Consider the following 27,856-nt stretch of genomic DNA (forward strand, 5'->3'; position numbering starts at 1 on the left):
AAATTCAGAGCAACTGATTAGTCAAGGGGAGGTGGACAAGGTCTGGGTGTCCTGATCTCACTGGGCAGTTTGTTTCACCATGTTAGGGTGAGGGGTGAGCGAGAGCGGGCTCTAGAGGAAGCCAGAGCGGTCTGGACTAGGGTTGGCAATACTCGGGGTTTGCTGGCTCCGGCTCTGGAGTGGCCCCCACAGTAGTACATGACTGGCCTCCCGTGATAAAATGGCTTGCACTGCCCTCCATATAAAGTCAAAATAAAGGTGTTGCCAAGTTCGTGGAGCGATGATAGACAATCTCATGAGTTTGTTTAGGTGTCATCACATTCTCAATTATGAGGTTTACTCCCCCCCTGCTCCTCTCAGGGCTTGACTGTGGTCGCATTCGTGTAGCACAGATTTACGCAGATCTGCACGGTTCCACCAATGGGATTAGTGAAATTCTGTAAATCTGTGCAGAACTGTGAACATCTGCCCTACAAGAATGAGACCTGCGAGCTTTACGTGCAAGTCTTTTTACTTATTTTTTAAGTTTAAGAATATGGCTGTGAAAACATGTGAGCAGTAAAGTTGAAAACAATACACTAATTATAACTAAGTGTTGTAAAGTAGGTTTAACAGTGTTGTCAATTATGAAAATGTAGGCCTATATTGGTTTAATAACTTATCATTTTAAATATATATTTTTTAAGCGAAACTGAAAACTGCGTTACACTTACAACGTGTACAGATGTCGTTTATTAACAATGGTGATGTAGCTAAGTAAAATAAGTAACATTTTTACACTGAACAATGTTGTAAGTAGTCCAATGTAAAACTGAAAATTGAAAACTAAAACAATCTGACTCCTTGCCAACAACATACAAGGTGTACAATATTTCATCTGAATAATGATACTGTATATATATACACTCACCTAAAGGATTATTAGGAACACCTGTTCAATTTCTCATTAATGCAATTATCTAACCAACCAATCACATGGCAGTTGCTTCAATGCATTTAGGGGTGTGGTCCTGGTCAAGACAATCTCCTGAACTCCAAACTGAATGTCTGAATGGGAAAGAAAGGTGATTTAAGCAATTTTGAGCGTGGCATGGTTGTTGGTGCCAGACGGGCCGCTCTGAGTATTTCACAATCTGCTCAGTTACTGGGATTTTCACGCACAACCATTTCTAGGGTTTACAAAGAATGGTGTGAAAAGGGAAAAACATCCAGTATGCGGCAGTCCTGTTGGCGAAAATGCCTTGTTGATGCTAGAGGTCAGAGGAGAATGGGCCGACTGATTCAAGCTGATAGAAGAGCAACTTTGACTGAAATAACCACTCGTTACAACCGAGGTATGCAGCAAAGCATTTGTGAAGCCACAACACGTACAACCTTGAGGCGGATGGGCTACAACAGCAGAAGACCCCACCGGGTACCACTCATCTCCACTACAAATAGGAAAAAGAGGCTACAATTTGCACAAGCTCACCAAAATTGGACAGTTGAAGACTGGAAAAATGTTGCCTGGTCTGATGAGTCTCGATTTCTGTTGCAAAACGCAACACAGAGACTAGGATGGATGCCCAGCTTCCAAGTCAGCGTGCAATAAGTGCAACAAAATCAGACATTGTGAGAGAATGTGCAAAAGCAAATCGGTGAGTGAAGTTACAGATACTAATGAGAGGAATACATACTTTTTGGGATTAGTTTTGGGAATGCAAACACGAGTGACGTACAATGGACTGTGCAACTTCTTATTGGCGCTATGGCAGTGAAATTCAATATTGATACTGGAGCAGACACTAGTGTTATGTGTGAAGAGACTTTCAATATGCTAATTCCAGAGAGGGAACTAAAGCAGACCAAAATCTCACTATGCAGCCCAGGGGGTCAATTGGATTGTCCAGGTCAATTTCAAGTGAACACTACATACAAGGACAAGTTATACTGGTTGCCAATGTTTGTCATCAGAGGAAAGAGCGTCAACAACTTACTCAGCCGTTCCACTGCAGCAGAGATGGGCCTTGTGAAATGCATCGAGGAGGTCCTCAAAGCACTTGGAGAGCATGGCACGCTAAAGACAGAGCCTGTAAGGATACAGCTGAAGGACAATGCCATGCAATATGCAGTGCACACAGCACACAGAGTCCCAATACCGCTGATGCACAACGTTAGAGGGGAGCTATATCGGATGGAGGAGAATGGAATCATAGAGGAGGTAACTGGGCCAATAGATTGGTGTGCCCCCTTGGTGCCTGTCCTGAAAAAGACAGGAAAAGTGCGTATATGTGTGGATCTAAAGAAACTGAATGAAGAGGTCAAGAGGGAGAGGTTAATCTTGCCTACTGCAGAGGAGATCATAGCCAAGCTGAGTGGAGCAACAGTGTTCTCTAGCCTTGATGCAGCATCGGGTTTCTTCCAGATTCCATTGCATAGCGACAGCACCAGGTTGACAACATTCATCACTACATTCGCCAGATACTGCTTCCAGTGCTTACGGTTTGGAATAACGAGCACACCATAGATTTTCCAAAGGAAAATGATAGAGACACTACATGGCCTGCAAGGAGTAGCGGTGTATGGAAGGGGCATGGAAGAACATGACCTCTGTCTCCAGAAGGTCCTGGAGAGAGTCGAGTCCGCTGGACTTAAGCTTAACAAGGAAAAGTGTGTGCTGAGGCAGAAGCAGCTACATTTCTTGGGACATGTGATCGATGCTTCTGGCATGCGGCCAGACCCAGCCAAAGTGGTGGCTATTAGAGAGCTCGCCACACCAGAGAACGTGCAGAATCTGAAACGAGTCCTTGGCATGATGAACTATCTAGGTAAATACGTGCTGAACCTGTCCACAGAGGGCCAGCCAATGTATGTGTTGTTAAGATCCAAGACAGCATGGACCTGGGGGCCAGCGCAGCAAACAGCGTTTGAGCGATTTAAAGAAGTCCTGATGACACCGCCGTTGTTGACATTCTATGATGTCAACAGACCCACCACAGTCTCAACAGATGCGAGCAGCTTCGGGATTGGTGGCGTGCTACTGCAGCTCCATGGAGATGACTGGAAGCCAGTAGCGTATTGCTCTAGGAGACTGACTGACGCGGAAACCATGTACACGCAGATTGAAAAGGAGTGTTTGGCGAGTGTCTGGGTCTGTGAGAGGTTCAAGAAATACCTTTACGGCCTGGAGAGCTTTAAACTAGTGACTGATCACAAACCCTTGGTACCGCTAATGAACAGCAATGACCTGGACAATGTACCACTTAGGTGCCAGAGACTTCTCATGTGGCTCATGAGGTTTAAACCGGTGGCTGAGTATGAACCTGGAAAGACCCTCGTTATGGCAGACACACTGTCAAGGAGCCCTTTGAGCCACATTGAGAACGACAGGGACACACACTCAGATGTGGAGTGCTATATCGGAACCGTCTTTGAGAATATGCCAGCTACGCCACAGACGATGGACAGCATCCGAGGAACGAAAGCAGTAGATGATCAGATACATTAGGTCTGGGTGGCCCAAACATATGAGTAAAGTCCCAGGTAACATAAGAGAGTTCCCAGTTTCCTAGTGAAAAGTGAACTTTCAGAGTATAAAAGACTGGTTACTAGAGGAAGCCGCATAGTGATACCAGAGACATTGTGGGCTGACATTGTTGATAGAATTCACGATGGACATCAAGGTCTCACAAAATGTTGAGAGAGGGCAAACACCTCTGTCTGGTGGCCGGGCATTTCCTCACAGATAAAGCACAATGTCTCATCATGTCAGTCTTGTTGTGAGTAGAGAAGATTACAGCAAAAGGAGCCGTTGATCTCCACACCGCTCCCTGACAGACCATGGAAATGCATAGATTTAAACCTGTGCGAACAAAACAAACAGAACTATTTAGTTATCTCAGACTATTACTCTAGGTACATAGAGCTACTACATATGACAATAACAACCAGTGCTCAGGTAGCTCTGAAGTTGAAAGCAACGTGTGCCCAGTACGGTATACCGGACCGCAGTTCTCGAGTGCTGAGTTTCAAGACCTAGCTCATGAGCTCTACTTCCAACATATCACCTCGAGCCTGCACAATGCACAAGGAAATGGTCATGCAGAAAGGGCCATGCAGACTGCAAAGAGAATCCTGAAGCAGAAGGACCCTCTCATTGCACTCATGTGTTATAGGTCAACTCCAAGCAGCACCATGGGAGCCAGCCTAGCTGAACTCCTAATGGGCCGGAAGATCAGGACGACACTTCCTACCCTTGACAGAAACCTACAACCCTCGTGGCCTGATAAGCAATGGATCAAGCAGAAAGATGAGGCAGAAAAGAGGAAGCAAGCTTTCTACTATAACTGATGTCATTGAGTGAGATCCCTACCTTCCCTGCAGCCAGGTAGTCGAGTTCTCACCAAGCTGGACCACCAGAAATCCTGGACCTACCTCATTGAGACACAGCAGGGGGCTGTCGGTGCAACCGACGCCATCTCCAGGAGGTGCCCGCTCCAGAGCCAGCTGGGAGCACAGCGCCCATCTCGCCCGTTGGCAAGGACTCCTGTGCAGAGCCAGACAACACTGTTGGGTTTGGGACTGCTTCACACAGCCCACACATGCTGTTGCTGGAAAACTGTCACAGACCAAGTCTGGACGGATCATTAAACCAGTTGTTAAATTGGACTTGTGAGTGTCTGTGACCTCACATATTCTTATGGCCTTTGGGAAAAGGGAAATTGGGAGAATGAAGATGGTGTAAATTGTTAAATGTTAAAAGAGTTCCAGAATGTAACATACTGTGAAATGCTGATCTGAATGTTGATTACTTCTGTTGATGGACATTTAACTATGTTCTTGATGTATATGTTTACTTTTCAAGGGGAAAATTAAACTAAAAAAAGAATGGATGTCATAGTATTAGTTATGATGGTAATATGCACGACAGTGTCGTAAGCTGCTACCAGCAACTTTATGTTAGACGAGCCTCATGTCAGAAAAGCACCAGACTGGAGAGAAGGTGATACACGCATTGACTGAGCTGTTCTGCATGCTATGAGAGAGAGTATAGAATAAAGCAAAGATACACACATACTTGCTCTGTTTGTCTGGACATTCCATGATTTATTACAGTACTGTCCATCTCCATAGCTGGGCAGTCGTGAGCCAGGTCTCCTGGCAGCTTTTACACACTGGGGCAGAGGGCTGTGAAGCTTTATATGGTTTGTCCTGTTGGTCAGTCACCAATGGGTTAGGGTTTGCTTCTTTTACCCACTGGGGTGCCAATCGTGATCTGCACTGTTTTGGAGATGGGCTGGTCCCTTTTGGCTTACCTCTGTCTTCTACAGGGTTTGTCCAGACAGTAGGCTTAACAGCAGAATGGGCTACTAATTCTGGCAGAGTGTCTTCAAAAGCCTCCACCTAGGAGATTGCAGCAGGTGGGTGGTGTATCCGGACCCACTAATGGTTTCCTTCCGGGAGTATGTTGGTGAATTGTTCAACCACCACCATCTATGCTATTTCCATGGGGCTCCTTTCGTCGCAACGCAGCTAATGAGCATATTGGTCCCACAGATAGGACTTGGCGATCCATGGTTTCATCCCATCTGGGCACTGATAGCTGTCAAAATGGCTTCTGTAGGTCTCCTCAGTTATTCCCAGCCAAAGGAGGATGGCATTCCTTACCTTATTGCAGTCCAGAGCATCCTGGGTGGGTATGGCCTGGTAGGTGGCTTGTGCTTGACCCACCAAGCACGGTGTCAATTTGGTGGCCCACAAAGTTTTTGGCTACTGTGCTGCCAGAGGCACATGCTCAAAGGTCACAAGGAACGCCTCTGGATAATCTTCTGCAGTCATCTTATGCAACTTCGGCTGGGACATTGCATGGAGCACTGTTGCTTCTGCTGAGATTGAAGATGCTGCCATCCAGTCCACAAGACAGTCGAAGATTGTTGCCAGCTGTTTTGCCTGTCTGGCTTCCCATTCTTCCTGCTGCTTTTCCTGTTCCATGAGGTGCTGGAGGAGTCTCTCTTGGCACTTTTCCACAGGCATGGTGCCAGTGCTGGTACCGGAGCTGGTGCTCGGTCTGGGAACCAGCTAAAATGTTTACGAAACGGCCTCTATTTACAATGGTTTGAGAACCGAACACTTACATAACTGGATGTAGGAGTTCCCAAGCACGAAACAGAAGTCAAGAAACACACGGCAACCATAACCAACACCATGGCAGATTACATCCTTTATTTGCAAGTTTTACTACTGGCTTTAACCATCCAAATTCAACTCATTCAGCATGTATACATAGCACAGATACATTGTCAAAACAAAATACACAAAGACAATGTAGACAAGTAGAAGCGAAAATACAACTATAAGAATATGCTAAGCTAACTCAGCCTTTTATTTGCTTATAATTTGACACAAAATAATAAGTGTTTCCCCCTTATTCCTTCATTACGAGGACATTAAGGTGCTACATGGAATTCAAATGCTAGATTAATTTCACATTCATAATCAAAATCATAAAATACAGCCTACATAAAACAATCTTAAATGTAACACTATTTATCCTTCCATTGTACAATTGTCCACAGGTGGAAACACTGAGGTATATTCATGAAGGGATTTACACCGATTCGCCATTTCAGACACTTTTACTGTATTGAATAAAATACAAGTTCAAGGTAACATGCATTCATCAGCACACATAGTTTATTATGAATATGCTTTGTAAGAGTGGATAATTTGTTATTCATTTTGTGGCATATTTTTAACATTTATTCTTGTTAGAAAAACAATTGGATATAGAATTGGTGTAATGTAAAACCCTTGATGAATATAGGCTAGCCTATTGATTGTAAATGCGGCTTGATTTGGGGATATTTGCCACGCAGAGGTGGGGAAATCAATAAACTGTCGAACGATCTCAGGTGCTGTTAATGGTCGTATGGGAATTTCTGCTTACTGAAGGCTGTGAAGTCCCAAATCATCACTGCTACATTTTTGCATTTTCCCTGTTGCCAGACACTACAACATTGTCACCACCTTTATCTCTGCTGGCATGTGATCACTAGCTCAAAGCGCAAAGTGCATTATTGTCAATAGAATGCACACTCCGCTGTAAACAGGAGCCAGTTTAGTGCTTCTGCATGGCAGATGTTTGTGTTTGTGTAATTCTACATGCTGAATAGACTTTTAAAATACAGCAACAACAACAACATGAATTGTGTTTACTTACACTTTTAGGACGTAAGTATTCTATATACTTAATACATTGTGATTATCAAGCTGTATGTATACATATGTAGTTAAAGATGCAATCATCAGCACAGAAGTTATTGTGTATTTTATCTTATCTTCTCTTACTATAAAATATATATAGTTTGTGTAAGTTGCCTGGGTAAGGGTGTCTGCTAAGAAAATTAATTTCTTAATCATGCACAAACCAACCAGGGACACATGATTCCTAGGGTGCTGTGAATTCAGCGTAAAATCGCAATTCTGACAGCAGTGGAAGAAACTGCATTTCTGAGCAGTTCAGTAACAAACAATATTCAGTTTTTGTCCAATCTGTATTGCCACAATAACTCTTCATCATCATAGCGCTGTAACACGTATTTCCTTTCACGGAAGTTGCGTGGACGCCCTCTTCTCATTATTGCCGTCTGCCAACTCCTAACTAGTTAGGGGACCTTGTGAGGACCATATTGTTACTAAATTGTTGCTCTCTTCGACAGACCACTGTTTGCTGCTGATTTCGCAATTTATTTATTTTAATCAAAACTGACTGTTCACGTCTTATTTTATGAAATGGTGGTTGAACTCAAGCAATTCAATTTTTGTGGTGACAAAAAACTTTTGCAGTGGAAAAGCACAGAACGGTTCCAGATTAGGCACTAGCCTAATTGGTCAGTGGAAAAGTGCTATCTGCGTCAATGATGTTGCTCTGGTGTTGAAATGGGGCATTTGGTTTTCTTATTCACCGGAGTCTTAATAATTGTGTTTCTTGTTGCTGCTATTTACATTGCGGGACAAATCAAAAACAAAACACAAAACAACAGGAATAAAGTAGGGAAAAAATTATATGTATTCTAGTCAGCTGTTTTCCTCTCTTGCCTGGTTTCCTCGCACCAGTTTACTTATCTTCCTCTGTAACACATTCACAAAGTATTTCCCTTCTTAAGCCTAACCTAAACACATAACAGATCCCTCACTGAACATATACACTCACCTAAAGGATTATTAGGAACACCATACTAATACTGTGTTTGACCCCCTTTCACCTTCAGAACTGCCTTAATTCTACGTGGCATTGATTCAACAAGGTGCTGAAAGCATTCTTTAGAAATGTTGGCCCATATTGATAGGATAGCATCTTGCAGTTGATGGAGATTTGTGGGATGCACATCCAGGGCACGAAGCTCCCGTTCCACCACATCCCAAAGATGCTCTATTGGGCTGAGATCTGGTGACTGTGGGGGCCAGTTTAGTACAGTGAACTCATTGTCATGTTCAAGAAACCAATTTGAAATGATTCGACCTTTGTGACATGGTGCATTATCCTGCTGGAAGTAGCCATCAGAGGATGGGTACATGGTGGTCATAAAGGGATGGACATGGTCAGAAACAATGCTCAGGTAGGCCGTGGCATTTAAACGATGCCCAATTGGCACTAAGGGGCCTAAAGTGTGCCAAGAAAACATCCCCCACACCATTACACCACCACCACCAGCCTGCACAGTGGTAACAAGGCATGATGGATCCATGTTCTCATTCTGTTTACGCCAAATTCTGACTCTACCATCTGAATGTCTCAACAGAAATCGAGACTCATCAGACCAGGCAACATTTTTCCAGTCTTCAACTGTCCAATTTTGGTGAGCTTGTGCAAATTGTAGCCTCTTTTTCCTATTTGTAGTGGAGATGAGTGGTACCCGGTGGGGTCTTCTGCTGTTGTAGCCCATCCGCCTCAAGGTTGTACGTGTTGTGGCTTCACAAATGCTTTGCTGCATACCTCGGTTGTAACGAGTGGTTATTTCAGTCAAAGTTGCCCTTCTATCAGCTTGAATCAGTCGGCCCATTCTCCTCTGACCTCTAGCATCAACAAGGCATTTTCGCCAACAGGACTGCCGCATACTGGATGTTTTTCCCTTTTCACACCATTCTTTGTAAACCCTAGAAATGGTTGTGCGTGAAAATCCCAGTAACTGAGCAGATTGTGAAATACTCAGACCAGCCCGTCTGGCACCAACAACCATGCCACGCTCAAAATTGCTTAAATCACCTTTCTTTCCCATTCAGACATTCAGTTTGGAGTTCAGGAGATTGTCTTGACCAGGACCACACCCCTAAATGCATTGAAGCAACTGCCATGTGATTGGTTGGTTAGATAATTGCATTAATGAGAAATTGAACAGGTGTTCTTAATAATCCTTTAGGTGAGTGTAAATAAATAATATAAAGACAAATACTGTGACAGAAGTCTTCAATGAGAATTCCTCGTGCTAGTTCACTTCCCAATTACTTTCCCTGTTCTCCCTAGTTTGCCCCTGCTCTAATCTCCCCAGAATTTTAAGTTGTTTTTTTTTTTCACACTCCCTCCAACTGGTTATAGAAGTGCAGTGAGTGCTCAACCTGCGCACCATGTCCCAGGCTATCAAGCCCGGTGACTGGTTCACCACGGTGGATCTGAAAGATGCTTACTTTCACATCCCCATTGCGCAGGCGCACAGAAAGTTTCTCTGCTTCGCCTTTGAGGGCTGAACATTCGAGTTTGCTGTTCTACCCTTCGGCCTGTCGCCAAGTGCATGGACATCATGTTGGCCCCCTTGCATTGCCAGGGGGTCCGCGTCCTCAATTACCTAGACAACTGGCTGGTTTGTTCTCACTTGAGGAAGCAGGTTCAGAAACACACAAACCTGATTTTAGGCCGCCTCTATGAATTGGGCCTCCGGGTCAATTGAGAGAAGAGCTGCCTGATGCCAACTCAGCAGCCAACTCGATTCCATTGCCATGCTCACCACATTAGCGGCAGAAAGAGTTGCCTCCATACACGTGTCTCTCCCTCTTCCGACTGAGAGCTTGTGTCAGGATGTCCCTTTGCCAGAGGCTGCTGGGCCTCCTAGCAGCTGCATCACAGACCCTCCACTTGGCCTCCTCCAGTTGAGGCCGCTGCAGTGGTTGTTCAGGTCTCTCAGGATGCACCCTCGCCGTGATCGAGCACGCCAAGCCACAGTCACTCTTGCGTGCTGGAAGGCCCTCACAATTTGACCCTCAGTGTGCATCTGTGGGCCACCAAACTGTCATGACGACAGATGCCTCCAAGCAGGGATGGGGAGCAGTCAGCGATGGACATGGAGTCCGAGGCAGGTGGATGGAGCCAGCACGGGCCCTCCATATCAATGTCCTGGAGTTACAAGCAGTACTCCTTGGACTGTTTAATTTCCTGCCAGTCCTGTGGGACAGACATGTGCTGGTTCAGACGGACAACACAGCGGTGGTTGCCTATATCAGTAGGCAAGGAGGTCTCCAGTCGCGCAGACTGTACTGTCTAGCACTGTACGGTCTACTTCTGTGGGCGCAGCTGTGATAGGTAGAAATACATCTTACAAAACAGATTCTACATAGACGTTTTGTGAAAAAGATTGATTATAATGCCTAGGATCAAATCATTATCTACACTTGATTATTGCAGTCTGAAGATCGTCCTGTAGGGGAACTGCTGCGCTCGTGGCATTATTGATGAAGTAAACAGTACAGTCAACACCTAGTGTAGCATGCTGATTTTCTAAATCATTCCCTTTTCATGTATGAAGTAATTAATACTGTTTTTAATATGTTTAAAATATGCATTACTGTTATTGCTTAATATAATTGTGTTTTACAGAGAATATAATACAAACCCAATAGTTAAAATGAGTTTTATTGAATGGAATTATACAGGGCCTAGTTGGATGAATAAGCCTGCATTGGTAGCGCTACGGCACATTTAATATTACTCTTAGTCTTACTGTTTATATATATATATGTGTATAAGAAGACTGAAAAAAGGAAATCTTAAAAAAAAAAAAAAAAAAAAAAAAAAAAAAAACAGTTTTCTAACTGTACTCAACTGTATTATTAGAACAAAGAATGTACTGAGGTGAATTATATTTCCTGTTGATTTTAAAAAGTGATTATTTGTTTTGAAATGACACCTGCTTTTGACCCAAGTGTAAAAAGTATGTTTTCTATGCAAAGTTATGCATGTAAACAATATTATGATTTATATTATTAAGTAAACAGTACAGTCAATACCTAGTGTAGCGTGCTGATTTTCTAAATCATTCCCTTTTCAGGGGTACAACACAGCCACGGTTCAGCTCCATCAGAGCAGTTCACCTCCCAGGCCTGTCCAACACGGTGATGGACCTCCTCTCTCGTGGAGGTTCCTACGACAGTGCGCAGAAACCCCTCCCCCTTGGGCAGTGCTTCCTTTTTCAGATAACCGGGGTTGCATTCGCAACCTATCGTTTTAATTTACACATGCACAGAATGACCTGTTTAGACCACATCACTCGTGGGGATGTTATGCTTCTTTGATTAACTCTTCTCTACCATTCTGTGAAATAGTACACATTACTAAAATTTTAAGAAGGTCAAAAGTGCATGATTGTATATTGCATCTTTTACATTTATTTAACTCCCAACTGGAATTACTATTTGTACTCTTTGTGCTATGTTATGGATCCCCCTCCTGGGTTTTATCGAGTGTCTGGGTTCATGAAGGTTAACCTAGGGCAGGGATGGCGATCCTGTGGCACGCAGAGCCATATAGGTTGGCACGCAAAGTGAGGGACTATATGCATTTTTTTTTTTTTTTTGCCAGCCCGCCCCTAAATTGTCTAAACTGATTGGCAATTTAGAAAACCAGTCAGAATATTTGGCAGTGACGGCACTGCACACAAGTAATTGAGCAGCACTCACATTTTCTGAATATTCATGTTTTAGGTTGGGTTATCATTGGCACTTAGCAAAGTATACAAACTAGACTTTAGGCACTCCATTCAAAAGAGGTTCACCATGCCTGACGTAGGGGTATTTAAAAGGTTCATTCTGGCCCTGGTAGCGGTGTTGTGTAGTTGACTATTGGTTGCTTATGAGAAGTAAAGCCAAAGTTTGGACTATATATTTATATATATTTTTTTTTTTTTCTCTTGCACTAGATGTGCCATTGCAACCTTCAATCTATTAAGAAAATATGGAAAATAAATGCCTTATAAGAGCACACTTACCCTTACCAAGAACCAAGGTGTGACACACACTAGAAAACATTCCAGTCCACACCCAATCCAAACCCATAATAAACAAATTCATTAACGTGATCCAAAAGCAATGTTATCATTCACTCTCCACACACTGTCTGCCAGGCTATCCTCCTTCCTTCCACAAAAGGCAGTCCATTGCTTCCCTCTTTAGGCGGGGAACCACTTATGGTGGAATTTTCCCTGCACTGGGGTCTGGAGAGATACAGGGCAGATCCTCACCACACCGCGTCACAATATATAGATTGAGTGTTTGAAAGAAATTTCCAACAATACAGAAGCAATAAGACTATCTTTAAAAAGGCAAAGAGGGTGTTTCTCCTGTGTGGTGTGTATTTGAGCTGAAGTAGGAGGTAGGCCAAGTGACTTTGAAATAAGGCTTATTCAAGTGTTTCCAGGGTAAAAGGTAATTACCCAACACCATCTCAGGGAACTATTTTGAAATTTGAGATTACCAACTACCTAGTACCCATAAAGGTGCACTATAATCAGGTTAACACATAAGGGGCCCTACAAGTAGTACATAAGTCTCCCCATTAGAAACGGTTTTTAAAAATGCACAGTAAGGAGCAGGGGCAGACGGAGACAAAAAATTGGCCTGGGAAGTGTAAGTCAACCAGCCCACATTTATGCCAAAATCAGCATACCAAAATAAAGTAGTCTGCGTATGCAGCTCGCGGTCATGAAGTAATGACAAACAAAAATTACAAATAGAAGTTTTACCCTAACCGTGTAAAACTTTCTAAATTGTGAGCTATAGGTACTACCAGGTTTTCGCACATTATGGGCAATTTATGCATGGCAAAAGTACAGGCTTACCATGACTTCATGATCTAGAAGTCACATAGGCTATCCTGCTGAAAATATCAAACTTTTCCATCAACAAAATATTTTTCTATTCATTATTCTGTCTCCACACGTCCCTTTGCAGTCAGTGAATCCAACATTGTGTCAGTGTGTTTATGACACATAGCAGCTTCATTGACAGTTAAGCCAACAAGGAAGTAGCAGAACTCTAAAATAAATATAAAGCCCAGATATTACAAGACACAAAAACAGTTTTCAAAAACATAAATAGGTTTTACTATAGTTATGTTGTAAAAACTTTGTTGCGAGTGCGTGGAGCTGAGAGACTGAGCAGGATCCTTGGCAATGAGGTGGAAAAAAAAAAACAAAAGACATGCATTACTTATGACATGGTTTGTGTCCCATGTATAGACAACATAACACTTCCACTTCAGCAAATGAAGTAACCAGACCAAATGTAAGGGAATCGCAGAACCGAATCGCTAGGAATGATATTGGAACAAAATAAACCATTCATAAAATACACCATGCACCATGTATAAAAGTTTAATTCAGTCAATTGCAAGAATGATTCATGTACACAATACATCAGTTTGGACCACTATCAATTCCTGCTAAAGCTCAGATGAACTGTGTGTCCTTCAAGAGGCAATGCAACCATTTTGGTGGTTTGTTAGATCGACAAACTCATAGAAGATTCTGAATTTCAAGTTATTCTACAAAGTATCCAGCCCCACTTCTTACACAGTACTGCAGTTGTCTATTGACCTTTTAAGAGAATACAAAAATAAGGTATTATGCAACAAATGGGAACATTAACCAGCTTTTACACCCATAAATAGCCAATGGAAAACAAATAACAGTACATCCCAGCAAATCCACTATTTTTATTAGCAAGTTAAACACAAAGTATGGATCACTTTACTAGCAATATAGCTGGAAAGGAAATGTGTATATCAACACCTCAAAACTAAAAGCCCCCTTAACGAAATGCAGTCTTGGTTAGTTGATCTTTCAGTTCAGTACACCCAAAGGATTCCACCAGGAATGTGTTCACCATGGCCCCAAACACAGGCAATATATCGTACTTTAAATACATCTGAGTGAACTAAGAATGCAAATAACTTCCACGTAACATGGATGCCAAGAAAAAATTGCATTTAGTTTATATTACTCAACCATTTACAAACGCATTCTGGAAATGTTCCCTAGCATTAAACCTCCCTACCCACAAAGCAGCATAGCAGACACTGTCAGCTTATTAGCACAGCAGCTATGGTTACATATTAAGTTACAAGCAACTTGCCAAGCTCACTCACAGTGACGGATGGGAACAGGCCTTTTCGTGGTACAGGTTTAGTACAGGAAGCAGGAGACATGAGGCAACCCAACAGCAAATTGCCTTAAAAGGAAGACATTGGACACAGTGCTACATTCTGTATGTTCCCGATAGTGTACATATCTTTGACTAGACACAGTGCATTTCATTCAGCTCTTCAAAACTAAATCAAGGGCTGCATCTTAAAAATCACTGCAAATGATTTGAATCTGTATGAATGCATGCATATATTTGTTTATATATTCATTCAGTTCTGTTAGCTTGCAACAAAACTCAACGCCACTGTGCGTGTTAAATTGTTAGTAAGTTGGGACACAGCAAGGGACTGTCGATTTAGAAATTCATATAAAAATGTTCATTGTATGTTTTTCAAACTGGTCATTACCTCTTGAAAATGGGTCAATAAGGTACACTTCCACAATTGTGATGTGATGTCACAAGAGAAATTGCTTCTCAGAGGTACTTGTAGAACACATGAGACTGAGATCCCTGACATTTTAGCTTTTAAGAATTTAAATCTCCTCCCTGCTGCCCTAATCTAGAGAATCCCTTTTTAAAAGTCATTGGTCCTCCGCAGCCAAGAGAGGGAGAGGTGGTCCATCTAGCTGGGGACAGAGCGGTGTCACGCCCAGTGCACTGGCACCACAGGGAAGTCCCAGAGGTCAGGGTGGCCCATGTGCAGCAGCCCACTGAAGGGGGATTTGCTCCACTGGAAGGCAGGTAACTGATCCCAGGTGGGCCCGCTGGCTGCCAGGAGCTGGTAGTCACTGAACATGGCGAAGGAGGTCACCTGTGGGCATCAGGAGCAGAGACAGGGCTTACACCCACATACTGTACAGGACTAGAGCACTGGAGGATAGGGGCTGGGGAAATTCTTCCACCTGCCCAGTTATGCATTAATCTTAGTAGACAAAGGGAAGCTTACAGTTGTCACAAAAAAAAGACATTTCACAGTACAGCACAGAATACAAGTCTTAATTGAACTCAAAGTTTTGAGTGCCATATTTTCCAGAAGACCAGGGATCTCCAACAATCGTCCTAGTCTCAATTTATCAAGACATAAAAACCTTTAAGTAGCTGGATCAGACCAGGAGGCCGGCTAATACGGAGAAGCTACTATAAGGAGCTGCCTTGGAAATCAGTGCGGTGAATATCTTGCAAAAGTTCAGTGTGCTTGCTTGCGCTCTCTCTAGTCTCTCTCTCTGTGTGTACCGAGTATTGTCACTGTGATAGTTGTGTCTGATGCTCACCTTCATATCAGTGCCACCATGTGATCTCTGTGTCAGGGCCCCGAAGGGGTACGTGCCGTTGGCTGGGTTGAGATCGGAGCGGGCAGAGATGGCGTTCTCTCCGTTATTGAGAGGGTCGCAGCCCTGGCACTGCGACAGAGGGTCCTCCTTGAAATTATTATACCTTGGACAGCAACAGAAAGAATAAAACCCCTGGCCCACAACACAGTACAACCAAGAGTCACACAAATGCATAGTGAAACTTTGATCATTCCTCACTCCAAGGGAAACCACTTGTACAAGTTATCCAAAACTGGAGAGGTCTCCAAAGTATATGCTACTAGCAATAACAGGAGACTAGTAAAGCAACTGGTTTCTTAAGACGTACGCGGAGAAAGAAAAATCCAAACATTGATTTGAATTTAATTTGGTCTTATTTCCTAAATTTAGATTTAAAATGTATCCGCATTATATGGTCAATGACAAATGCATTCACCCAAGTGAGGCAGAAAAAGTTATTACCACATTACTTTAAAAGCAAAAGAAAGTTAGAAAATCACTGATGCACTATACCAGCAGGAACACAAATTGCAGCCAAGCGGAGAATAGAATTCAAAGTAAAAGGTTCATAATGCAATTTAAATCCTGAGAAAGGGGTTCCAGGCCAGCAAGTGTGCAGGCTGACCTCATGAGCCGCACCATGGAGTCTAAGTCCACCACCAGACTGTGGTTGCGGCGGAAGATCTGTGCCCGTGGGTTCATGTCGAATGAGAACCAGTCTCCGTACTTCTGCACCAGAGCAGGGCAGCCACTGATGTTGAACACCTGCTCAAAGTAGCTGGGAGACAAACAGCAGGGCAGGATTCAAAGCAATAGATAATCTGGAAACAGGATTCTCACAAGTCAGTCACAAAACCAAATCACTAAACCTTTATGGTTAGCTTGTATTTGACCGACATAACAGACTTTGCATATTTTGCCAGGAAATGATTCAACTGTACAAGGTTATGAATTAAGAAATGGCATTTTAGCAATTTGGAAGCCAGAAGAAAAACATTGCATTTTGAGACTGAATTTTGTGCTCAACATTTTGTGAATAGGATTAATAAAACATTAATAAAATGTTATTATGCGTTTCTTAGCAGAAGCCCTTACCCTGGGCAACTTACAGTTTACACAAGACTAATACTACTAGGACAAAATAGGATAATACATATTATAAGGTGAGAAGATATAGTATCATTGTGTGTAATCATAGTAAGAAGATCCTTGCAGCTTGCTAGGGTCTACTTACGGAATGTTGTAACTTGCCCAGTAACCCTTCTGCAGCAATTCCTTTGTTTTGTCTTCCGACACAACCAGACCTCTACAGCAAAAACAAATTGTGGCTTAGGACACAGGATAGTTAAACTGGACTTCCAAAATACACCTTTCGATGGCGGTCAGACTAAAACAAGGGAAAGGTGGCTTCCCTTGGCATTGCACTCTTGTAAGGAGAGGTTAAGCACACATACCTTGATACAACCCAATCATTTAATCACATCCGCACATGCTTTAAGATTTTTGCTGGTCTGTACTGGACAGAAAGCTGCAGAGCACCACACTGGGTCAATAGTTAAGCTTCATTTATGCTCCATCACTTTTCCTAAATGAGTTAATAAAAAACACTAGCCTACAGACATTGTTCATAGCCAAGTCAGCACAAACTAATGTGTCCGTCCTCAGGCGCGTCCCAGAGCTTTTTTTGCAAAACCAGGCTGTTGTGAAGTCCGTCCCTCTGATGGGAGGAGCAGCGACTGTGGGTTTGGTTTGCATTTCATTTTAAAAACAGAGACAGAGAACAGCGAGTGATACAGCCTGACGTGGAGAGGACTTTTGTGTCAGTTTTATTATTTGTGCTTTACACTATTGTAAACAGCGTAATACATACACGTTTCAGTTCAGAGATATTAGGAAGAGCTAAACATGTAGACATTATATTCAGACAAGCATGTTCACATAATACGTTTCCATGTGCAACAATAAATATAAAATATGCATTGTTATTATCATCATCATTTGTGCTAGTATATATGCATTTTAAATGGCACCGCGTGACTCCCTTAACTTACTCTTACTACAGATTTGTAGCTGCAAACAATACTTTTTGCCGAATTATTTATAAAATTTACTTTAGCAGACGTCCTTAACTAAGGTAAATTACAGTTGAAACAAAATACACACGTTTCACGATTAATCATCCAGATACAATATAGCAGGTTATAATTGAACTAAAGTGTGCACGTTTCAGTCATGGCGTTTATGGATGCATTTATTTTACCAGTCCTTAATGTTTTAGAGGGAACCCCACATTTGCTGTATTAATTTATTCATTAATTTAACTTGTAAATGGACACGTTAACTAAATAGTGTTCGCCTTCAAACTGACGGTCTCTGCAGATTGTCCTGCACACCATTCACACAACACAGCCGGAAACACCGGTCAGTTATTCATAAAAAAATTAAGAATATCGGCTGCTACCGCTCCAATTATTATCCTTCAGTTTATTTTAACTAGTCAGGCACTGCACTGGTCCTGTTAAATCCAAGTTTTTAATGCACTCGGATATTAACTGTAATCAGTCATTGTTTCTGTACGTGGTTTTCACTCCATGCTGCCAATAAACTTGTAATTTCTTAGTGATCGCACACGGCACTTGAGATTATATATCTTCCGATACAATGCATCTGATCTCCTCCCTGTGTCTCAAGTCAAGTACACACCTCCAATTCTGAAAGCGAATCATGTCCTCAGTGGGCGGGACGGACGCTTAGCCAGTGGAAACGCCCGTTAAACGTCTGACAGTGGAAACGGGGCATAATTGACCACTTTTACTGGACAACTACAATGACTCCTCTATTAAATTCCACCTGCGAGAGCACAATTCCTATCATCAAGCGGTTTCAAGCCTCTATCACTTAGGAACGCAACAATATAATTTAGGATTCTTTAAGGAATGGTCACTATAAAGGATTTCATTCTGGTTCTAATGTTCACTAATTCTAGATCTTCTATAGCAGGGATGGTGAACCTTTTTGTCTGAAGTGCACAAAGCTATAATCACTAAGTAACAAGGGTGTCAGTGATTAAATCAGGGATGTCAAAGTTTATACAGGGGCTAAACAAACTTTTTAAAACAAAATGTACATTTCTTTTACGTTGTAATTAAGTTAAGCAAACCACATTCCACAATACAAAATAATAAAAATCACTATGAACAGATAGGACCCCTCCATCCACCACCCACCAGCTCTGAACCTCAAGGGTCACAAGGCTTCCGGGTTAATGGCGCTCTTCCTGAACCTCTTCCCCTTTCTGCAGCACACAATGATTTAAATAGAGCTGTGCAACCAGCTGGACTGTGGGTGTAGAACCTGGAGGTAAAGACTCCCGTTTCCACACTTACGGAATCTGCTCCAGCACTGTGAAGAGCCCCTCCTGGGTGTCAGTTGCTCCAGGGGTGAAGACCTTGTAATCTACAATCATCCACTGGTTATTGTACCTGTGCAGTATGTGTGTAGGTGAGGGGGATTGGAAGGGGGAGAAGGCAGCAACAGTGGATAAAATGCTTAAGAAATACACCATAATACCTTTTTTTTTTTTTTAATTTTTATCGCATCATAAATTTTATTTACAGCATGGCAACAGATATTTCAGCTGTAATCTCCACTAAAGCACAAACCTACTGTGCCACTCTTAAACTAACCTATTCATACTGCAAAACAATTTTACACAGGTGGAATATGGTCATGCGGATAGAATTGAGCCTACTATATTGATATTATATCGATCCCCAGCTGGGTTAAACATACCAACATTTTGCATGAAATCACATGGAACAAAACTAGATTCAAGTCAATGAAATGAATGGAGAACGTTGATAGTTACAGTGCTTCTGTAAGTCAAGAGTTTAAAACGTCTGTGCTCACGTGCCACTGTTGAACTTGCGGAAGACAGCTGCCCACTGCTTGCCGTTTTGGGCCAGCCGATTGGCCACGATGTTCCGCAGCCACTCCATCACCGTGCCTTCAGGGGTCACAAACTTCCACAGGGCAGGGTTGTTGTTCCCAATGGTCGTCTCCAGGGTAACCTGAAGGGGACAGGAGAGGGAAAGCAGAAGGAAGGGATTGGTTGGGTCCCTTGGGCTATCATCAACTGCAGAATTCTCCACATCAATGACAATTTAGAAATGCAGAGAGTCTACAGGTTTAGCAACTTCAACTGATGGAACACACACTTCACCATTTTCTCTCCCATCCTGCCACTCCGAGAACTCACCAATCCACTGCCGAGAATATAAAAGTCATCTCCAGAGAATATAGAGCCCGGGTAGGAGGAGAAGGCTTGGATCCCTCCTGGAATTGGAGTGCCCCCTGGGGAAAGAGAACATGGTCAGAGAGGAGTAGGCCTACATGTTTTCAGGGCTGGTGGACAATTTACACGTTTTTTTATATACCTAGATATACATGCTTATTAAAGCAACGGCGAGGACTGCCATGTCTTCAGAGGCGGTCTTCTTTTCAGACCACAGGCTCTTGACGACAGAGGTGCTCATCCCGATCACACGGGAGTCGAGCTTCCAGACCCCAGGTCCAAACACCTCTCTGCTCAATGACCGTCGAGTCGTGAAGACCTTTGGCAGGTGTATCAAGGAGTGGAGGACCCTGAAGGATCTTTTTGATTCTCCCACAGAGTGGTGGGAGATGGTGAACGTTAGAACCAAGGGCTACTTCAAGGACAGTACTTATAATATTAGTTCTTTTACCCCCATTAGATAGCACTTTACAGATTATTTTGCTTCTTGCATTTTTTATTTGTTTCCTCCTTGCTCCCTTTCCCATAGCCCTTGACTGTGACCCTACATCTTGACAGCACTTAGTTTTTACCATCCAGGATGTAGGACCTCACTTACTGTACTTGCCTGTGTAAATTGGAAGTTGTAAAATGCATTATATTTTGAACATTTTGTTTTATGCAAATTTAATTTGTAATGATTGATGCCTTTCTTGAACTGTATTTTTGCACTTATGTTGTAAGTTGCCCTGGATAAGGGTGTCTGCCAAGAAATAAAATACTTCATTCAGCTAAGGAAACAGAAAGCTCGCAAGAGGCGGGCGCGATATTCCCACCTGAACGCCCACCTCAAGCGCCTGAGTATTACAGCCAAGAGTCTTCGACCTAGCTCATGAAGTGGCCCAGGTGAAACTGAGCCTCTCCGCCCTCTATAGGGAGGAACAGGAAAAGATCAAGGTCCTTTCCAGGGTCCGTATCATGGAGGACGATGAGAAACGCAGCCACTTCAAGAAAACTAAGGAGAAGCAGCCTGCAATGTCCTCCATGATCGACTCCTCAGGGCAGGCGGTGGAGGGCAGAGAGGCTGTTGAGTCGGTGGTTGCGGGACTTCTACAGGGAGTTGTACAATCAGAAGGTGGTGGATCAAAATCTGTTGGAGTCCCGCAAGGAGAGGGGGGGGGGGGGGGGGCACATACGCACATCAAGTCGTGAGTCCCGACCAGGTCTGTGGTGCCCGGGGGAGATCGACGGCCGACAATGTCAAGCTGCTCAGGGACGTAATGGCCTACTCGAATGAGAGAGGGCTTCCCCTGGTGCTGATCAACTTGAACCAGGAGAAGGCCTTCGATAGAGTGGGACAAATACCTGCAGCTGGTAGAAGATTTTCCTCCGGAAACCTGTCGGAATATCTGGGCTAATGCTAAGCACGTTTGCCTCACAAATACGCAGAAAGATGTTTATCTGATGCATTTCCTGTTAATTTCAATGTATTAGACTGATTTGCTTAATTGTTTATTTTCTTTTTGCAGTTTGCCATGTTAGCACACATTCATTGCTTTAATGCATTTTGCTTTGAATTCACTTTTGTATTTTGGTTAAAATCACTTTAGGATTGTAAAAGTTTTAAATTTTAGAAATGGATTTTAATTTTTTTTTTTTTTTTTTTTTTAAATCAAAAATTAAAATTGAGTGTTTTTATTATGCAATGTAAAATACTTCAAACAATAAAACCGTAGTATTAAAGCAACGGCCAGTATCAAGTCAAACCAAAAGTCACAAATTTAGTTTCGATCAAAAAATTAATTGCATGAATTAAATGTGGGATGTTTAATTAGAATATAGAAATCGGTTTATATTAGCCTTGTAGTGAGTCCTGGAGTTAGTTGTAACAGTGCCCCAGCACCCCCATGTGGTTTCTCAAGCACCTGCAGGTTCAGTTGTATTTTCAGTCTACATCTAGTTGTGCTACTACTTTTGGAATAGATAGGCAGATGGTACTTGGCACAGGTGGGAATGCATCATTGCTTGGGAAACCTGACCTGCAGGCCTCCCAGGATTGGCCTGGCTCCTGCATACAGGCAGGAAGCCAGCACACTCTTATTGTTGGGAAAGTTATGGGTGCACGAGTGAGAAGGAGAGCGAGAGAAATCAAAGAGAAAAACGGAAAAGAAATTGGTGACTTTTTGCCTATGGAGTGGGACTGGATTTGAGCAATTTGTTAGATTGTCTTTGGTGCCGGAAATGACCAAAAACCCAAACCACTCGCACTATATATAATAAAATCATAACCCATTGCACCCCCTCCCTGCCCATGTGTAACGGTCCATCTACACCCCACCTATTTCATCAAGACCAGGAACGTGGTCATGCCCCCCACAGTGCCACAAACAGACTGGTTTTCTGTTCATGCCATTTAAAAATGTAAATGCAATAATCTCCTTCAGCAGAAGAACTTCAGACAGTGGCCAGAATTCAGAACTTTCTGCAAATGAGGGCAGGGCTGCACACAGCATAGGTTCTGGCTGGGGGTGGGCTCTGTGTGGGTGGGGTTAGGGAAGAGGGTGGTACCTTGGGAGGAGGTCCTGAAGGCAAAAGAGTATTTCTTCATGATCCTCAGCATGGACTGGTAGTTGTTCCAGGTGTCATGGGAGACTAGCAGCTCTTTGTTGCCAGGCAGCAGCTTGATAAGGGCAGAGCAAGAGCCAGAGCCCAGGGTTCGTGATTGAGCGGTTTTGTTGAGTGCCAATTCCAAGTCTTCCAGGTCTCCGCCCATCTGAAAGAGCCTGTGCACATATGGGGAGTTTAAATGGCAGAAGGGTCTTCAGAATTATAAACTACTGTACTTGAACAATGGAAATTCAGCAATTTAAGGTTTTTAATTTAAATTAAATAATTCAGTGTATTGGGCTGTAAACATGTGAAGTAAATTTTAAAATTCAAATCATATCAGGATTTGAGAGATTTCTTATATTGTCTGCCAATCCAACGATACAGCTAAAAGAGCATCTCATTATACCATACGAAAAAGCATCTACTGAACTTGGAATAAAAAGGTACAGGTACATAAATCTATTGTGGACGAATAACAAATAACATTTTATAGACACTCCTATCTGCAGACGAAGATGTGCATAGTCAGCTGTCATCAATGAAGACCTTACTATGACTTTACTGTGCGTTATTTAAAAATAAATACATAAATTATATACATATTATATAAACAGAATACTTTAAAGCTTGTAGTGCTCCAGACTAATCATATCAGGAGTAGGACCCAACTTGATACAAGTGGTTTAACCATCGGGTTCATTAGTAATATCCCCGGATCTTTTCCCCCCTCCCCGCTCCTACCGGAGAAATCACCGTCAGCATCCGCCCCCCCCTCGTACTGGAGAAATAACCGTCAGCAGCCCCCGCCCCCCCACTCCTGCCAGAAAAATCATTGTCAGCCCAGGGAGAGCTGAAGTCTAGCGATGCCCCTGTGTTTACCCAAATTATGTTCCCCACAGAACATTTCAGAGTATGGAGAGGAGTATTTAATTAATCCAGTTAATCAATTTATTAGACCAATTTAGGTCTAATTGGCAAGCACTGCACTGTCAGGTAGTAGTTAAAAACTACTATAGACTTAATGCATCAAAAAAAAATCTGTCCTTTATCAACACATAAGTTACAAAAATAAAAAGCCATAAACATTCTATGTTCAGTTCATCGGACCATTCCAGGTGGTTGCCAGAATTATTTGGGTCATCTTTTGGACTTAATTTACTTGTCTCACTCACTGAAACCTTAACTGCGAGCCGTCTCTAGCAGAGTATGACTTGCTTTATTAAAACCCCATGTTAAATCAGGCTAGCAGTGAACCACCCACACCCCCCTACAGGCCAGCACTGCCTTAACCTTGACCAGCAACTGAATGGCAGTGGCAGACGATCCCACAGACAAGGACAGTGGGTCAGGCCATCACTCACAGGAAACCAAAGGGGTCAACTGAAAAGGGGCCGCTGGGGAAGCCGAGCTGCTCGTCATAGCTGTCTTGCAGACCTCTCAGCTGCAGCAATGCCAATCGAATCTGAGAGAGGGAGGGGGAGAGGCACAAGGAAGTGAAATTACATGTAATTGCAGTACATTTCATCTTTGTCACTCAGTTGTCTGCCAAGTCAGCACAAGGCCTTCATATAACATGGTAAACTGGGTCAGAGGAACAGATTGGTTAATAGCAGAGGAAGAAAAAAGGCAGACCTGGCACAAAAGCACACTTCTTGAATTCAACCTCTCCACATTTTGTTGCTGGCTGACTGAAAATGACAGTGCATTTATAAAGTGCAGAGATTAGACTGTGCTCGTTGTTCTTAATGTTACATATTAAAAATTGCATACATTGTAATTTTGGCAATGTGCATAGAGGTCATCTTGAACCACACTAAATACACATGATACTGTTATTGCCTTCAACACTTGACTTGGGGGCCAAATCAAAATATAAAATCTCACACACCCAGTAAGGAACTACAAAGGTCTCCTCAGTGATGGTTTTCATATTTGCCAGAGGATTCTCTCTTCTACTCAGAAATACAAGTTTTGCTATTTGCAGGGGAGTCACGGTTTATATTAAACCTATGCTCTTGACAACGTCTAGGTTCTTGGCTTTGAGAAGAGAGCTCCTTTACGGGATTTAAACATGTTTTCATACAGGACAAATTTAAACTGCATCTAAATTGGGGATGAAGCCCACCACCCCCACTGTCCCAATTTTCGCCCCCGCCAGAACAGTCCACTCAGGTGCCCCTCCCATACCTGATGCCAATACTCCAGGTCCTCACCCTTCTCCATCTGCTGCTGCATCCACTGCAGATTGTGAATTATGTAATGCTTTAGCCTCTGGCAGTAACCACTCTCATATCTGAAGGGGCCACAGTAGCCCACCATGGTGTTCATCCAATGCTTGTAGAGCAGCTGCAGTAAGAGAGCACAAAAATCTGGTTAAACTGGACCCAGTCATCTTTAAATTTATTTATTCAGGTATTACTCTGGGTCATTGAAAGATATACCTCCAGAGCCTGAGAACTGCAAACACGGAATAGAATAATATAGTACTAAAGTAATTTGATTTAATGCTTGAATCATACTGAACGACAAAAAAAAGCCTTTATACAAATTAGCCAATTTTGAAAACTATAATGAATAGGGTAATAAAATATGCACGCATGCACACACGCGTGCGTCCCCTGCTGCAGTGTGTCACCATTTAGTCTTGTACTCCTGGACATAGATTTTGTACAGAATGGACATTCATGCTGGTTGCAAGTTCTAGGATCCAATTTCACCAGGGTGGCTGAAGTGTTTTGATCAATAAGAGATGGTGATAGCAATGAGGGTGATTAAGGGTGAACTCTCAACACAAGATATTCACATGGAGAGCTCTGCCCCACTCAAAATATAATACAAATAAAAACAAGCATGCACTTCCAATTTTTCAGTGCTTCCACACTTGCACAAATGCCAGCCTGCTGCCTAGACTTGCAGTCCTTGAGCAGTTCTTGAGACTGCCAGCATAAAGCTTATGGGTCCACTTCCCCCCCCCCAAACCGCCATTCACTCACACCATAGATCCATTCATCTAATTCACACTTCTCCCATCTTTAATACCAGTCATGAGAGGGCCCTTAACACCTTATTAGCAATAATCTTGAACACATTGCGGTTGTTATTGTGGTGTATTTTAAGGTTTGGACAGTAGAGTTGACAATTACATTTCCTATTCACATTCCTTTCAACATCACTGACGACAGACAGTGTGTGTATATGTATGATTTAATGATGCATATATAAGCATGCATGTAGGTATGTATATTTTGTACAAGCTAAATACTTATTATCCATACATTTTCATTGCCTTATCCCATCCAAACCTTATCCATGACAAACCACAATAACATCAACCACTTCCCTATGTTTAGGAATGTCCATAGGGTGTATAGATGTATTGTATATTCTTACTGTTGATGCGTGTATATGGGATTTCCTTAGCAATACAACAAATGTCTGTCATGCCAATAAAGCACTATTTGAATTGGAATTTGAGAGAGAGAGAGAGAGAATACAAAATACACCAAGACATCCGTTATTGTGTACTTGGACTAACAGTACCCATTGCTCTTACAGTTACATATAGAAAATCATATACTTTGCTGAAATTCTTCCACATTAAATGGAAGGAACAGTAATCTTGAAACACACAATACTGCTTTTGCCTTCAACAGTTGATGTAGACTGGCAGTTCAATAGTTTCATGAGGCCAGACAACCATTTCTTCTACTCAGATTTTCTAACACAGATTTTGCCGTTTTGCTATTCGCTGGCAAATCACGGTTTAAATTTAACCTGGACTCTTGACACCTGTCACTGTGTACTTCCACAATATATAAAACCTTTCAGGCCAGGATAGAGTTTGCAATAGAACTTGGTTCAGATCATTCCTGGCAACCGGAACCTGACATGCTGCACAGAATTCTTACCTGGGAGGTGACAGCCGCCTCCACCGCCCCCGCCGCATAAGCCTGGAGGGTGTCATTGTACCTCCCACTTGTGGTAACTTCAAGATATGACCACCTAAATGGGAGGTGGTCAAATTTACACAGTGGTGCACAAGACTGTCAATTAAGAATATTGACAGATCAGATTGTAGTTAACACAATAATCCTAACTAAACACAACTGGGTGAATAACTTCGCCTCATTTTCACACTATACATTGGTGGAGAGTACATTTGTTGACATTTATTTCACGGTAGTTTGACACCACATTTTTAATAGCAGTCGATGCATATGGAGGGATCCTATCCGTCTATATTGATTTTGATTTTATATTGTGGATTGCGGTTTGTTTTGTTGCCATGTTTGCTAAATAACAATAAAAAATGGTTTTAAAAACTTGCCGTTTAGCCCCTGTATAAACGTTTACAACTAATCAATGGCACTCTTGGCACTTAACGACGTATCTTTGGGCTCTCCAGCCGAAAAAGGTTCACCTGGTTTAGAGTTTAAACATTTGCCAAAAAGATAAAGGAGACTCAATAAGGGCAGAGAAACAAACGATTATCAGTCTTGTCTGGACCAGGAATTACAAGAAACTGAACATTTGGACCAGAAACGTTGGAATTAAATACGAAGATGCAAAGTCAATACCTGGTCTAAAGGCAGACAACACAATTCAAATATTCTAGCCAGCACTGGTTTTAGGAAATCGGCGAGTTTAATTTTGAAGGTTGGTTTACTCTTTATTCACTATTGGTTTGAAGTTCTTAGGGAGTTGGTTGAACTACTAGTGCACAATGTCCAGTGACACCAACACCCTTAACCAAAACACTAGCAAGCACTGAATTACGTTACATACATTCTAGTAAAGCGATATTATAATACATTAATTTGACGAATTCGTTAACAATAGTAAAATTAACTTACCCCGTCAGCTTAATGTCGTCGGTGAAATTCGCCCACGCCACAAAGTCAGGATGCAAGCCCGGGCTGAGCGTCAGCTTTCCCGTCTCCCCGTCTAGCAGCGCCGACTGAATCTCTGTCTGCACAGCCGGCAGCAGCGAGCCGGTCAGCAAGCACACGAACACTGCTCCACAAACCGACATAGCGCCCGAAATGACCGACCTACCGGTCATGCAAGCGAAGGCCATCTTTGACCCACTGCTGGTCATATGACAAAACCATAATAAACAAACAGGACTTAAAACGCGCCCTCCCATCTTGAAGTCGCCTCGCAATGAATTATGGGATATGTAGTGTCTCAGTCAATTCTTATTATTCTTGTTCTTGTAACTCACATTAAATCTATGAACTGTTACAATGACAAGTTCAAGACCTACACATTGTTC

General features: G+C 42.6%; 1 protein-coding gene across 1 annotated transcript; it reads right to left on the reverse strand.

The window, feature by feature from the left end:
- Nucleotides 1-13,600: 13,600 nt before the first annotated feature.
- plbd2 (phospholipase B domain containing 2) lies at nt 13,601-27,698 on the reverse strand. Its single transcript, XM_066688915.1, has 12 exons — nt 27,435-27,698; nt 26,490-26,583; nt 24,769-24,927; nt 23,943-24,043; nt 22,540-22,754; nt 19,957-20,051; nt 19,608-19,768; nt 19,085-19,180; nt 16,933-17,004; nt 16,324-16,476; nt 15,660-15,822; nt 13,601-15,199 (listed from the first exon to the last, which is right to left on the reverse strand). The coding sequence occupies exons 1-12, from the start codon at nt 27,677-27,679 to the stop codon at nt 15,032-15,034; spliced, it is 1,722 nt and encodes a 573-aa protein (XP_066545012.1). The 5' UTR covers nt 27,680-27,698; the 3' UTR covers nt 13,601-15,031.
- Between the last annotated feature and the right edge of the window lie 158 nt (nt 27,699-27,856).

This window comes from Amia ocellicauda, chromosome 17 (genome assembly GCF_036373705.1).
Source record: "Amia ocellicauda isolate fAmiCal2 chromosome 17, fAmiCal2.hap1, whole genome shotgun sequence".
Lineage (NCBI taxonomy): Eukaryota > Metazoa > Chordata > Actinopteri > Amiiformes > Amiidae > Amia > Amia ocellicauda.

Bases quoted from the DNA above. Each gene is read 5' to 3' on its own strand.
- plbd2 (XM_066688915.1), bottom strand. From the start codon at position 27,679: ATGACCAGCAGTGGGTCAAAGATGGCCTTCGCTTGCATGACCGGTAGG. The intron at 24,928-26,489 runs GTAAGAATTCTG...CTCTTACTGCAG, and splicing joins AGGCGGCTGTCACCTCCCAG to CTGCTCTACAAGCATTGGAT. The intron at 16,477-16,932 runs GTAAGTAGACCC...TTTGTCTCCCAG, and splicing joins TGGGCAAGTTACAACATTCC to CTACTTTGAGCAGGTGTTCA.